Genomic DNA, 15,235 nt, shown 5'->3' with positions numbered 1-15,235 from the left:
ATACGTACACATGTACGATAGACATTGAAACTATATCGTAGTCTCTGACAGCACACGCGGCAAAAAAGAAACCAACAGGCGAGAGCGCATACACGCGGGCTCCCCTCTTTTTTGTTCGACGAACAATACTTACACGTTCAATTCACTAAAACACCTCTAATTGTGACGTATAGGAGTAATGTGTTATATTGCTTGTTTTATTTGAGTTATAATGCGGAACTAAAAATTATATATATTTTTTAATTATGTGTACTTGACGGTTTTTGAGCTGCTCAAAAAAATCAAAAACCCAAAAATCTTCTTACTGTCACAATTTTTTTGATGAAAAAAAAAACAAATTAATACGTTTACACTTAATTCAAATCATTAATCATATTCAATATAGATTTTCAATGCCCCTGTGCAAACACACCAAAAAAATTGTGACATAAAGCTAATTGGACAAGGGATTCGCGTAAAGCATCTTGAAAAAAATTTGGTACATTTTATTATGCTGCTTGTATATTTTTTTTGCAGTTTTTGGAAATGAAAAACATACAACTAAATCAATAAATATACAAAATTTTTATTATTTATTATCCATTTAACGTTCAACTGCTTTCATAGTAATTATTTTTTTTCTTTTACTGTACTATTACTGATAATATCTTAAATATTAGAAACAAAGCACGTTAACGACCAAGAGTAGAAAATGTTTTTTAGGATACCTATTGCGTAAACAAAAAAGTACTACCATAAAAGTACAAAACCATCGATGGGTAAATCCAGGGTAAATAATAAAAATTATCGCTCATACACATATAAACACACACACACACTTTTATTTCCGACAAAAATTCATCTCACAGTGAATCAAAATACACATTTGTATGGATGTACGGACAAATATATATTCCATGGGAGCGCAGAGCTTTTTTTTTTCTATATATGTATATCCACACGGGTATTGCTGCGGCAGCAGAACGAGCGGATATGCCTTCCCCCAACAACAATTGTTTTTTACCTACGCCGTTGCATAGCTGCGCGTGCATAGCTTTATTGGTATTGTTAAAAAAACACTCTACTCGTATTTAAACACCATGCATTGTTCAAAAATTACTGCATAACATAACACCTTCCATCCCCTGCTCAAGCTCTTTTTTACTTCTTCCACAGAATAGGTGCATTCGGTATCTTTGACAGGGATTATGATTATCGTTCTACTTGTGATACTTCAAAAGTAGTGTGTCAAAATGTGTGCGATAAAGAAGTAGTTCACCTAATCGGATTGAATAATTTACGTGTCCCTATAGAAATTTACTTGATAATTATAATTATTTTGATTTCCCGATCAAATAATATATCCCTCCGTAACGCATCAAACTCAGGGTTATGCCCTACAGGGCAGGAAAAAACCCACACTAAAAAAAAAATTTCGTCAATCTAAATGAACGTTTATTTAAATACAAAAAAAATGTTTATTTCAATTGAATAAATATTTATTCAAATAAAGTATTAATTTAAATCAAATAAATAATTTAGTTGTAACGTAACATTTAATGGATATTTATTTCATTCCAAAATATTGTCTATTCGTATTCAAATAAAAGTTTATTTGGATTGAAATGAAACCCCAATAATTCACCATCTAATTTACACTATTATATGTATGTGGTATAAACCCTAGTAACCCCTGATAAAGGGTTACTCATTCGAGTATTATTTGCGTTAACGTTACTTAACTTCTGGCATTTACCAAGATATAATTCCTTATTGATTGATTTGGAAGCGTGTATACTATATACGTCCAAAAATTTACGTTTCATCATAAAACTCTCGAATTGTTATATATTACGTGTGAAAACGTTTCGGTTGACTTTAAAAGAAAGAAAAAAAATATAAATACAAGTTTATTAAGGCCGTCGTTTCCGTTCCGTCTGACGACACGTACAGTAGAGGTGCTTTGTGAGGCAAAACTGTTGTTATCCGGTTGGTTTCTCGGTATACTCGAGCTTCAAATAACGAAATAACGATACAACGAAAAATGCCCAATTGCTCGTCAGCCTATACTGTTTATCTGTTCAAAAGTGGTTTTTTTTTATCATCATAGGCAGTAAGTAACAGATAGCTTTTCCAATATTCTGTAATGTCTTTCATATGAAAGTTTTTGACGTTTCGAACGTATAGCTTCGACTGCTCGAGTGACAGTCAAGACTTAATGGAACTAAAGTGCATGTATATTGGTGATTTAAATATAGCAACGTCAAAGCGACGAGGTCATAAATTTCGAAAACCCGCTGAGGTCACGAGGGAAATGGAGAAAACTTTGGAAATTTCGAGAGGAAGGGTGCGAAAGTTTTCGAGGAATACAGCTTACAGTACATGGATTATCCCGATGATCTTTCGAACGAGGAAAAAGTTCTCTTTCAGTTGTCCATGCTGTACGGGTTTTAATGACGGATGGGGAAATATCGTTTTGTGTATCACGTTAATTTATGGGAGAACTTTGTTGCCATAAATTTTTTTTTTTTTTTTTTTTTTTCAATAAATAAAACGGCTATGAAAAAAATAGGGTTTTTTTTATGTTTTTAGACTAACTGCTTAGTAGACAGGTTATTGTTATCAAAGAAATGGTTTGGTGATAACCCAATAACCCAACTATCGCTTTGGGTTCCGCGTTAAAAATTTATTATGCCGTAATATCACTGCACCCAATGACAAAAGTACTTGTTTTTAATATGTAAATTTTCTGAGTAAAGAAAGAGGGGCGTAAGAACAGTCGAAAATCGTCATGAAAAGGAAGTATACACCGAAAAAAGTATGGGTTGGAAGGAGCCGCGATTTGGGAAAGTTTTTTTAATTATACTAATAATAGGATTGTAATATTTTACCAGTAGACGAATATCCTAATTCTCCTTTTTACATTATAGTACCTAAAAAAAAACAAAAAAAAAAAAAAAACCAAATAGATAACTTTAATCTTCAAGGTTGAAATCATGTACACAAAAAAACATTAGAATAACTTTTCAAAGAAATCAAGGTATACTATAGGGAAAAGGTAAAGTTTTAGGCGTAAGAATCGTAATTGCCTGTTTATGCGTCCTACCCTATACCCTATGAAACAGTAAAAAAGACCGTAGACGAGCATGGAATAAATAAGTGCCACCAAGTGTATATGTATATGAGACACATGTACGTGCACAATCGTACCTCTCTCGACCCTATTTTCTCCCACTCCTCGAAAGGACACACGAAGAAGGACGATCTTTGCACCCTCGTGCTATACTGATTACTGTCTTTTATCGCTTTCCTCTTCCTCTTCCTCATGTGTACGTACTTTGAGATCAATTGCCTTGTTTTCCCATACAACTTGCCACTTATTGTATATTTCTCTTTGGATTTGTGACGAATTGCAATTTCCAGAAGTTACGAGCACGTTATTATTTTTTAGTTATTAAAAGTTATGAAAATACAAATTTTTTTTAACCAAAAATTGAAAAAAAAAAAAAAAAAAAAAAAAAAAAAAAAACCCGTAAAAAAAGTTTTTTATCCGCAAAAGAAACAAGGGAGGAAAAAAAAAAGAATTTACCCGCAGCGTTCGCCACGTTCACCACCGGATGGCGCGTATAAGTATATAATATATGTATATGCCAGAGAGCATTCAAAAGGCATGCAGCGGAGAACAGCAGGCTGCACGGAAATTTACCGCGCCTCGGCACTTTCCATTCGACCGCCGCAACCGGCAGGCTGCCGCTGTTGCAGCAGGCAAGAAGCATCAACCGAAGCAAGCAAGCGTATAGTACAATGTATATAAGTATACAAGCCGCTCCGCGAGGTGGTTTTTCAAGCGAGTTATGCCGCGCCTCCACTTTTATTATACACGTACACCGGAGTGCTGATCTGCGATGTCCTGAGGCACACCGGGCTCTTGGGTACATATATATATATATATATATATATATATATATATATATATATATATATATATATATATATATATATATATATATATATATATATATATACACGCCCGGCGATGAGCTTTTTAATTAGCTTGATGACTAAGAAGGAGCGGATCCGTGCGCTTGCGGGTCGCCGTACTTTTATTTTAATTGGTTTTTCGAAAATTTTTTTTTATTATGTTCTGCAATTTATCCATACTTGTCTTACCAGCAAAATTGCAGTTGAAATTCGAGTTGAAATTCACACATGAAAACTAAATATCGTTGTATGCGATGAATAATTTTTTTTTTACATTTATTAAATTTTAATACGTAGCCATTGGTGTAAAATAGTTTTTAAGTAGTTCTTTACGCATGTGACACAAAAATTTCGTTTTAAAAAACATTTTTCATCAATCCTAAAATATTTCAAACCACTCGAGCGTTAAGCTTCCAGCAGTTGGAACGTTACGTTCGAACAACTTTAAAAAAAACTTCCAAGTTATCGCTCGGTGTACATAGGTATAGCAAACAAGAAGGGGGAAGAGAGCGCACTCGGCTCAGTGTATGGGCGAGTGTAAAAACAGCATAAGCCAACACAACATCCAGTGGCGAAGCGACCCGAAACAGCCTCGAAGAGTATAGGCTAGGTATCTCTCATGAGACTCGCTCGCACACACCGCGGACGTTTTCTGCTGGCAGCAGCAAATACAACCTTCCCCTCCTTTCTCTTCTCTCTCTCTCTCTCTCTCTCTCTCTCTCTATATATATATATATATATATACACATCATTTGTCTCCCTCCACAACTACTGTATACCGCAGTCGCAGAGCTTTATCTCTCATGAAAATCCCGTCTCGAGTTCCCCCTCTTTTGCTCATCGCATAAGTTAATCATCAATCTTCTCTCTTGATAAAGCAGCTTTTCGAGAGCGCGGAATTCGACCGATTTTAACCTTAAATTTTCACGAATTTTAATTGAGTTTGCTACAATAGTACGTAACTTAAAATATAACGATTAATAAAGATCGAAAAAACCAGCTTACGTAGGCAGTGAATACTATATATACAGATTATATATATAGGTGAGCCAGGAACGAACGAACAAACGAACGATCGTTGTTGCGCGACTTTGCGCGATGCCAGTATAAAAAAAACAAGGCTGCGCGCGCACGTGTCCTAATCTCCTGTACAGATATATATACAAATGCAATTATATTAAAGCCGGTATATATGCTGCCGGCGCAAACATCATTTGTACATAAGTCGTGCGCTCGGCATATCAGTTTACTCAAGGGGGTTAGCGAGCGGCAAGTGGGGCGGAGGGTTAGAAAACTGGCGGCAGATCGGCGAGGGTTTTGAATGTGCTTGTTGTGCACGAGGTATAACAGCACGCAGCCGCCCGCATTGACCAACCGGAGACGAGACTCGACTGTCGATAAGCACCGCCGCACACCGCAACATCCATACATATATATGTGTATCATTTACCAGCTACGTGTATGGTATTCGTGTGCTTACACGTGCCTCTTACATGTGAGCTTTAGGTTATGTATGTGGGCAACATAACCTACACGTGAAAGCGTTGGCTGGGGCTGTGCCCCCCAGGCTTTAGCATCGATTTCCAGTTGAGCGAGTCAGCCAGCAGCATGCTGCAGCAAAGGCAAGCTGGCACATATAGGAGCGATCGAGCGACCGACCGAGCCCAGGGAGGGAGAGCGAGTAGGACGGAGAAATACCTATAGGTATAGAGTTGGTACACTAGTTAGCGAGCGAGGCACGCGGGGAAACCTGAGAGAGAGAAAGAGCGTTCGAGGGAGCGAACACACTCGGCGGGCTCTGGAGAGAAGAAAATCGTGTACTTCATCGTCTCCTCTCAAGGCCTGCCTGGCTGCCTGCGCCCCTCGTCCAGAACGGGGGCGAACGAGGCGTGCCTCGACAGCATCACGTATACACTATACAGCCTCCAGAGAGTTATAAAAGAAGGGAGCAGCAGCAGCAGCAGCGCTTTTGCTTCACTCTGTTCTATTCTGTGCTCTTTGTAAAGAGAGAGAAGGAGCGCACCAGAATTCCAGCGTGCGAATCCAACGCGTGTGTGACATGGTATAAAAGGCGCAATCGCCCATCGGCGCCGTAGGGGCGGAAATATCAGGCGCGGCGAAGTCGCGCTTAAACCAGAGGGGAGGATAATGCCGGGAGCGGCCGCTGTTTGTGCATGCATTTTAAACGTGCGCAGAGCGAAGCCCTAACCTCAATTAACTTTGGGTTTTCACTAAATGGACGCCAACCGCTTTCCCTTGAAAAATTTGCTTTCAACTAGTTTTTTTTTGTCACTTTCATTTTGTCACAATATTACATAGGTTCTCCCCACTGGTGTCACGAAACCTTCTTCCTTAAATAATCTCACGACCTTGCATCGATATTTCGTACTTTTTAAAATTAATTTATTCTACAGCCTTAATTTTCCCTGTATTTTCGGTTTAACTGCTAATATTCAAATAAGGGTGAACTTATGCAGAGCACAACACATACCCAGGGGGCGAAGTCAAGTTTTTTCCGTGTAGTTGAAAAAAGTACTTAAACTTTCGGGAAAGGTATGATTAAGTCGCGGAATATTTTATTTTCTTTCACCTTATTATATACGTTGAAAGTTAAGTACTTATTCGTGTTCTGTTATATATTACAATATCGAGCTTTTTCGAAGAAAAGAACCAAACCCCACCGCGGTAGCGCACCGTAGACAAGCATCTAGCGCATGCGTGCTTAAGAGTCACTTGTTAACTCGGTTCTTGAATGTTTGCAAAAAAAAAACCTACACGGTACGTTGTATAATAATTCAAAAAATATGTTCGTCGTTCATCATTACCGTCAAGTCGTTCCGCAGTTCCATATGTATCCTTGCTCAAGTCAGTTAAGCCAACATATGCGCTTTACCTACAATAACTGCTTGAGGTGTACATGCACGCGGTGTACACATGCGGCCAGCGCTCGGTATAGAGCTGGGTGTAAAATCGACTTTCCGCCGCTGTTGCTGCTTGGCACAGCGCTCATATAACACGCCGCAGACCTCGGACTCCGCGTTCCCGTTTTCGCTCGGCTCTCCTCGTCTCCCTCGCTCTCCACTCTCCTTCTCGGCTTTCGAGCTTCGTCATCCTCGCTCAGCGAACGAGCGCGCGTTCTCTTCTATACTTGTGCGCGGTCTGGCTGCAGAGCCCCGACAGCCGTATAATAACGCGCACAGAGCATGGATAAATTTAGAAAAAGCGCTCGTCTTGTCCCTCGCTTTTTTTATCGTTAAACAACGAAATGAACCGTCCCTTTTTTTTTTGAACTTTCGAACGTCACGTTCGATCTTATTGTTGAATTTTATTACAAAATAATATTGTAGGAAACAGAGCGTGAGCACAAAATATATTTCAGTCTTATACAACAGAAAATCATTATGAACAAAGAACAAACGTATACATGTATATGCGTTCGGGGCGCGAGTTGGCCATAACCTAAAAGAACATCATGCGTCAGGGAGTGATCGCTCACTCTTTTGAGGGAAGCAAAAGCGCGGATTGCGTGCTCGCACGCGTGCATGTGCTCGGCCAAAGAGACACGAGAGTTAAAGTGACAGCTCCAACGGTCGAAATTTTCGTATACATAATGCAAACGCTGCGCGCCACTGCAACAAGGACGGGGAGAGTTGCGCAGCAGGCGAGCGAAACACACATCGATGGATCCCGAGAGAACGCGCCAGCGGCGTTTTAAGCTGCCGTCTCCACTATTTTCTCCCTTTTATTTCTACTGCACATATTATGTGCCCGAACGACTCTTCCTCCGTTCATGAGATTGTGTTCTTTCTAACTCAGCGCCTTTATTAAATGTAAACAAGATGCTTGCACGCCGCATTTTAGCGCTGTCATACATAGGGGCGATTCGAACGATAGCGATAAAAACGTGAATGACACATAAAAGTACATGGATGGTTTTTATTTTGTTAGCTTGAAATATTATTTTTACGGCCTCTTAATAAATAATCAAACCTTTACGATTTCCCAAATTCATTCTCACCCTCGTTTTTTGTTTGTAACTTAAACGATGCAGCTTAACGTAGAGTTGAAAAAAAAATTATTTTTCAATCGTGATATTGAAAATTACTTTTACATCGCTTACATAAATTAAAAAAAAAAAAAAACGATTTTACCATGAGCAAGACAAGTTCGAAAAAAAAAACAAGCTACAAGGTAAGTACAATCGAGCCAAGGAAAATCGAAATTAATCTCAAATCGGTGGAGTAGCGCCACACTCTTTGGGCACAAGGGAACCGATCGAGAGTTTTGAGCGCTGCAAGAGAGCCGTACAAGCGTTACGGTGGGCGGTGCGAGAGGGGGACACATATATAGGGTCGGTCGGTCGACTATGGGCGGAAGAGGGGAGAGACCATCCGCTGCAGGGGCGATCGGTACACCTACACACATACACAGCCCAGCCAAGAAGGGGCGAGGAAAAGACGGAGAGCGAATAAAGCTTCATCAGGCGACAAGAGCGAGAGGGCAACAAACCAATGGCGCCATCTATCGGACCGATCCCCACCCGGCGTTTTCGGAGCCTCGTGCCTTCTCGCTCTCTCGTCACACACTATGCCACATAGATGTGCTGCGCTGGCTCTATACGGCTCCTCGGTATATACGTGCCCCGAGCCAACCAACGAACGAACAAGCGAGCGCTAACACATCAGCAGGGGCAAGCGAAAGAGAAGTGTGGAGAGTATAGCCAGCAACGGCACCACAGAGCGCTGGCAGTCCTAAGCAAGAAGTTCGTCCGTGCTGTGCGCGGCATTCGTACATTTTTATTTAATATCGAGTTAGTGTGCGAAAAATATCAACCATTGAAATTTTGTTTGTACATAGAAAATTAAAGGACGGACACGACATCGGTGGCATTCGATCTACGTTATTGTCCCGAGTGATATTATGTCTCACACGCGAGATAATTCGTAGAATCACTGCAGCGACGGGAAAAAAAAAAAAAAAAAATAATCGTGGAGCGACAGCGGCAACGTCAGTTTCTCACGGTACAATAAGTATACGGGGGTGGAGCGCAGTGAGAGAAAGACACACACACACAGATACACAAGGTTCTCCGTCCCCCCTTCTTCTTGTTTCCTTTGTTGTTTGTTTTTCGCCCGAATCAGCCGGTACAAACTTTTCCGACACGGCTTGTTCGTATGTTTACAACAAACGTACGAGGATAATCAACTGCAGAACGTGAAAAATTGTCGCGGCAGAGCGCGGGCAAACAGATTTTCTCGGGCGTTTTTTTTGAAAATAATACACAATAAGGGGGAGTCTGCTGCCGCAGCAGCGGTGCAGCCGAGGAGTGTGTGCGGCTGCTCTCCTCGCGCGTGTGTGTCCAGAGAGAGGATAGAGAGCCGATACATATACCACCCCCCCGCGCAACCCGCCACGCCGCATTATATTCACGGATTCGCGAGAGCAGTGAGAGAGAAAGAGAGACACCACATTAGAGAGAAGAGGAATTTCTCGCGTGGCTATAGTCGGCAACGTATATTCGAAGAAGTGTGCGAGTGTGTGTGTGTGTGTGTGCATACGTGTTTATATGCAAGTGTGCGGAAGAGATATATTATAACGTTGTACGAAGACACATCATCGACAGTCCGTGGAAGGTTCAAAGCAGCGGAGGGGAAAAAGAGTCTCGCGCACCGAAAGAGCGAGAGAGAGAGAGAGAAAAAGAGCTCGAGCGTAGCCACCTGGCGGCGATCTTCGGCTACTACCAGCGTTTCGGAGCCAAAGAGTAGTCGTCGTTGTGTGTTGTATATAACGCAGCCGGGGACCGTACCGTGTATTTTCAGGCCGGTGTAGCACGGCTCAACTCCGGAGTTTCTCAATTACACACACACACAGCATTGGCACACATGTCGATGTGAAACACGACACTCGTGCTCTTTTGTAACGGACGTTTGTGTGATTTGAAAAAAAAAAAAAAATTTTAAATAAAATAAAAAATCATACACATAAAAAGGGACGCAATGGCTTCCGTGAAAGACACGGCGACTTTCTTCGCCGAGGGCACGGCCACCCAGTTCGAGCATGTACTCAAGCTTTACCCACTGGCGCTGAGCCTCAAGGCCCAAAAACACAAATCCAAGAAACCCGAGGAGCTCATCAAACTCGACAACTGGTGAGTATATTTATTAACACCCACACTAATATATGTGTATACATGTATGTGCACGAAAAACGATGTGTATTATATACTGTCTGGCGGCGACGGCGCGCTCGTTCCATCGCCTCGCCATTGCGCGATACTGCGGCCGCGCGTCGCTTGCGCCCATACGCGCACACACTTGCCGTCGATTTTTCCCTCGTATACCCGGTAACGATCAATCTGCTGTTTTTTTTTCTTTTTTTGAAATTTCGCGCGCGCCTCCGAGGGGGGGGAGGGATTTTGGAACAACTACACCGCGAGGGTGTTTGGAGAGGCGCCAGCGGGACGTAGACGCGCTCGCGGGCGGACAATGAACTCCAAAGGCTGACGATCACCAATCGCGTGATGATTGTACACGCACATATCAACAAGGGGGATGATGATGATATCGACTTGGTTTGTTTTTTTAATGGTTGAAGGGAGTTGGTTGTTGCTTGTGTTTTTCGAGGGAGTCGGGCGCGCGGGGCTTCTTCCAAGCATGGTGGGGGTTTCCTGCCTGCGCCGCTCGTCTGTGTGTGATGCTGGTGCCTCGTTCGATCCGAAGAAGCAGAGAGAGAGAAAGGGAATTCATTTTTTTTTGTGCCTTATTGTTTATAAGTAATCGATTGCTTTTTTTATTTTTATTTGTCTTTGTTTCGGGGAAATTAACGTTAATCGAGAGGGAGATGCGGGAAGTATAATTGCACGCGTGGAGTTTTCGGGAAGCGACGGCAGACGACTGGCGGAGTTGTTTCCCTTTGGATGTGTGAAAATTGTTCATATTGTTTGATATTTTTTCCAATGTTCGTGGTTCATTTGGCGCCTCGACGAATTTTCTGTGACGAGAGCGCCTTTTGAAACTTGTTTTTTCTTTTCTGCCGCGTTAACAAACAAAATAAACATCATTCTACGGAAATGAGAAAATTCAGCTTTTGAGGTGTATTCCGACTCATATAAGCTATACTAGTATACTTGAGTGATGAGCTTGACTTTTGGAATCCAGCCCACGTCTCTGAGTTGGCAATACGACTTGACTCATTTTGGTGCAACTACTTAAACACCCACCTAACCTTTCGAAAACTCACCATTACTCAGTCACGTGTATAAGAAATTTTCTAATCATGTACAAGTTGGGTAAATTTACCGAGTGTTTCCACCTGCTCTGTCCAAATTATTTTCCAGAAAGAAAACCTAAAATCGATGATTTCGCTGTTAAAAGTTGGTACGAAATTTTCATGACATTAATAAAGCGAGATAGAAACGTGCAATTCGAACAAAATAAATGATACCAGTCGTCCTAGTTGACAAACGAGTGCATTAATTGACCCATACTCGTAATCAGCGAAAACGTGATCAATTATTTAAGCATCAATTTCAAATCAGCTCGATTCGCGATGCGTCATTATTTATTTCCGAAAATCAACGCGATACGACAAGACGATAACACAACGACGACCGTAACATTGACCCGACCCCCCCTCCCCATAGCATTTATACAACCCCCCACCTACCGACGCAATAAGTGAAAATAAAATTCCTCGGCATGGCAAACTAGCACGTGCTCTTTTACAATTTATTGAAAATCCCTCGTGTATTGGTGAGTACAGAGAGCACAGTATAAATTCCTTATCGGAAAGAAAAGATGTAGAGGGAGGGAGAGTAAAAAAGTTAAACGACTGCGCTAATTGAAAACACAATCTATATGACGTTTTAATTTTCTCCCGATTTGACATATAATAGATAAGGCGTGAAAACAAAGCGCGTTTTTTTTTCGTCGAGCTAAATTTAGACATTTTCCGTGTGTATATACAATCGCAAGCGCCTCATTAGGCGTGCCACAGCACATGTTCCCACGAACGCGTATATATACACAAACGATAAAAAAAAAGAAAAAAAGTGTTTTTATCTCACTTTCGATCGCGACAGGAAATGTATAAGTATAATAACCGATGCTTCTCTTCTTCCGTATAATATTATACACACACGCGTGTCACCTCCGCGAAGCAAGGACCGGCCGGTTGTTGCACCGGCGGAATATAGTGGTGCACGCTGATGTTACTCCGGATACATATACATGCATGCATGCACGTATATACGATATATACCGTTGTTTTCATTCCCTATTCCGGCGACTTGTGTGTCAAGGTTGCTTAGGAGCGATCTCTCTCTCTCTCTCTCTCCCGTTGTTGTCTCGCACCTGCGACGCGCTCAACTCACCCGCGCGCGCGATTTCGCATCCATCTCTCTCTCTCTCTGTTGGTTGGTTTTGTTTTGCTCACTTTCTTCGTCGTCGCTGTATTCGTTTTACCGAACGAAGGTGATTGACTTTTTTATCTCTTCCTTCTTTTTTTCTTTTTTTTTCTTTCTTTCTCTCCCTCTTCTCAAGATGTAAGCATACACGGCTATGCGTGTACAAAGTGTCTGGGCCCTTGGGTTGAAAGGGGGTGGTTTTCTTTTTTTGCTCGTGGAATTTTATGATAATTTTTTTGCGCCAATGTTTGTGTTTCAGGTATCAAAATGAGCTTCCAAAGAAAATCAAAGCCCGAGGCAAGGACGCTCACTTGAACCACGAGGAATTGGTGCAGACGATGAAGTGGAAGCAAATCGTGAGTAACTTTTTTTTTGTCCCCCTCTTTGTACTGCCAAAAGACTAAGTTTTAAATAGTGGTCACCTACTTTTTTTTCTTTTTTTTTCTTCATTGTAACGTCAAATGTCATTGAACGCGTTATCTCTTGGACATTTATTATTTCGTTGAGATTAGACAATCAGTGATGGCCAACTGTGTAAAAAAAAAAAAAAAAAAAACCGAGGTATTGTATTTTTAACGAACGCAACATCGGTGTGTTTTCTTCTCTTGCAGCGCGGCAAGTTTTACCCGCAGTTGTCGTACCTGATCAAGGTGAACACCCCGCGTGCGGTGATGGCCGAGACTAAAAAGGCATTCAAGAAGCTGCCGAACCTGGAACAGGCCATCACTGCCCTGTCGAACCTCAAAGGTGTCGGCACGACAATGGCCTCGGCGCTGCTCGCGGCAGCCTCGCCCGAGAACGCGCCCTTCATGGCCGACGAGTGTCTCATGGCCATACCCGAGATCGAGGGCATTGACTACACGACCAAGGAGTACCTCAACTTTGTCCAGCACATCCAGAACACCGTTCAGAGGCTCAACAAACAAAGTGAGCGTTTTTACCGATTTTTTTTTTTTTTTTTTTTTTTTTTTTTTTTTTTTTTTTTCTTCTTACCAATGATTATCAAATGTGTGCTCATTTGGTGGTGGTGTTCTTGCAGATACAAATGGCACAACCTGGAGTCCGCACCGAGTGGAGCTTGCCTTGTGGACGCACTACGTGGCCTCAGATCTGAAGCCCGAGCTGTTGGACGGTATACCAGACGCGAACAGCACACAGAACGGTAACTCGCACCCGACCAACGGTGACGCAGCAGCGACCTCGGATGACAGTAACCAGGAGCTCGCCACGTCCACCACGACGACGACGGAGGTGGGAGAAACAATTCCGGCGACAACTACGGTCTCGAACGGCAAGACGCCGGCGACGATTGTGCCAAGCGAGTCTGTGGTTCTCGACGAGAACAGCACCACGACTTCCTTTACCGAGGACTCGCTCGACAAGCCCGCCACGCCGAGCAGTGCCGCCAACGCTGTGGTTACAACTGGCATTCAGAACGAAGACACGAATGACTCGCTACCCACGAATGACGACAGCAGCAACAACGAGGCTACCCCCAGGCCGACGGATGAGAGTGAGGCTGGCACTGAGGAGGACTCGTCCCAGGACTCGGTCAACGAGCCACCCACGAAGAAGAGCAAGAAGTGACCTGGTAGCACTGCCTTTATCCAGCCGCTCGCAGCCGCGACCGCCTCACTCGCCGAAGATTACAACAATTATTAATTGATGAACATGTCGCTCTTTAACATACAGAAGCGAGAAAGAGAGAGAGAGCTTCGAAAAGTCGCATACGTACTTGAGAGTTTTTTTCAAGACGATGCTTTTTCATTGCGGACGTACCAAGAGATTCAAGAGTACTATGGATTAATGTGGTGGTGGCCGTTATCGAGAGACTGGAAATGGATTGGATCGAATTACTGTTGACAGTGCATCCGTACAGTGATCCGTTTACAGCTCGAAGATTCGGAGGAATTACAACCATGGAGTATCGGCAGTGGAAATTGTATGAAAATAAGAAATCTTTGCTTTTCATGTGTATTAATCAGGTCTCTTTTTGATCAATCATTTTTTTTTTCTATTATTTTTAATAATACACTTTTCAAAGTAGAATCGTCTACGTGATTTACATTTTAGACTCTCACCTCGGTGGCTCTCCCTTTTTTAGTGATGATTTGTGAGTCATTTAATTTTTCAATTTTTTTTTAATCGTTTTTTGGTGACTTGAAGCTTCTAACGATAACAAAAGCCTTGTTACCCCCACTAAAGAAACGAACACTTGGTCGTACACTGCAGCAAAAGCAAGGATCCGCGGATTAATTTGTTGTCTCTCGAGAGTTCGGCGACGAGGGCGGTGGCGCTAATAATATTAATTAATATGGAAAAAAAAAAAATTAAATTATAGTTGCGATAATATTAACTATTACCGAATCATTACCATAATTTATATACCTAAACAAATGAGAGTATGAACGAGTGTTGAAAGGAAGATCGAGAGTTCAAGTGAGCGAATGGCGTAAGCGAGAAGAGGATAAAACAAAAAGGCGCAAAATGATGGGGAAAAAAAAAATTCACGTTGCTGGTCGGAGAGTGTATTGCAAACCAAATACCTTGTAATTAAACGGATCTTAGATGCAGAAGCAAATGTGGATTATTAAAAATTAATGTCGCGATAGTACACCCATTGGTCTGTTAAAAAAAAAAAAAAAAAAAGTAAATGCACAGTCATGGTAATACATACTACACACATCTGGAATAAAAATACTTCTGTACAGGGATTTAACTAGTATTTTTGCACAATACCCAAACAAGCGTGACGACGAAGCAAGTTAAAAGAAAAAAAACGTAGTGCGTAAAATATAATGATGAAACGATATGTAAAAGTTCTGTAGCGGATCAAGCGAAATCAAGTAAAAAATGAATAGAAGTAAAATA

The 15,235-nt window shown here is 41.8% G+C and overlaps 1 protein-coding gene across 1 annotated transcript; it reads left to right on the top strand.

Annotated features, from left to right (window-relative positions):
• The first annotated feature begins 8,577 nt into the window (after positions 1–8,577).
• On the top strand, positions 8,578–15,018 carry Amun (protein amun). The gene is made up of 4 exons (XM_014357153.2): positions 8,578–10,108; positions 12,624–12,720; positions 12,976–13,291; positions 13,404–15,018. Exons 1-4 carry the CDS (start codon positions 9,957–9,959, stop codon positions 13,949–13,951), a joined length of 1,113 nt encoding a protein of 370 aa, XP_014212639.2. The 5' UTR covers positions 8,578–9,956; the 3' UTR covers positions 13,952–15,018.
• The last annotated feature ends 217 nt before the right edge of the window (positions 15,019–15,235 follow it).

This window comes from Copidosoma floridanum, unplaced genomic scaffold (assembly GCF_036245765.1).
Source record: "Copidosoma floridanum isolate Cflo_tuat_1 unplaced genomic scaffold, Cflo_Japanese_pri ptg000025l, whole genome shotgun sequence".
NCBI classification, from domain to species: Eukaryota; Metazoa; Arthropoda; class Insecta; order Hymenoptera; family Encyrtidae; genus Copidosoma; species Copidosoma floridanum.
Note: the sequence above shows the minus strand (reverse complement) of the source record. Positions and strands in the feature narration are given on the sequence as shown.

What these genes read in the sequence shown, in the direction of transcription:
- Amun (XM_014357153.2), top strand. Translation starts at nt 9,957, where the DNA reads ATGGCTTCCGTGAAAGACACGGCGACTTTCTTCGCCGAGGGCACGGCC. An exon ending in CTCATCAAACTCGACAACTG is followed by an intron (nt 10,109 to 12,623) that starts GTGAGTATATTT and finishes TTTGTGTTTCAG; the next exon opens with GTATCAAAATGAGCTTCCAA. An exon ending in TCAGAGGCTCAACAAACAAA is followed by an intron (nt 13,292 to 13,403) that starts GTGAGCGTTTTT and finishes GTGTTCTTGCAG; the next exon opens with ATACAAATGGCACAACCTGG.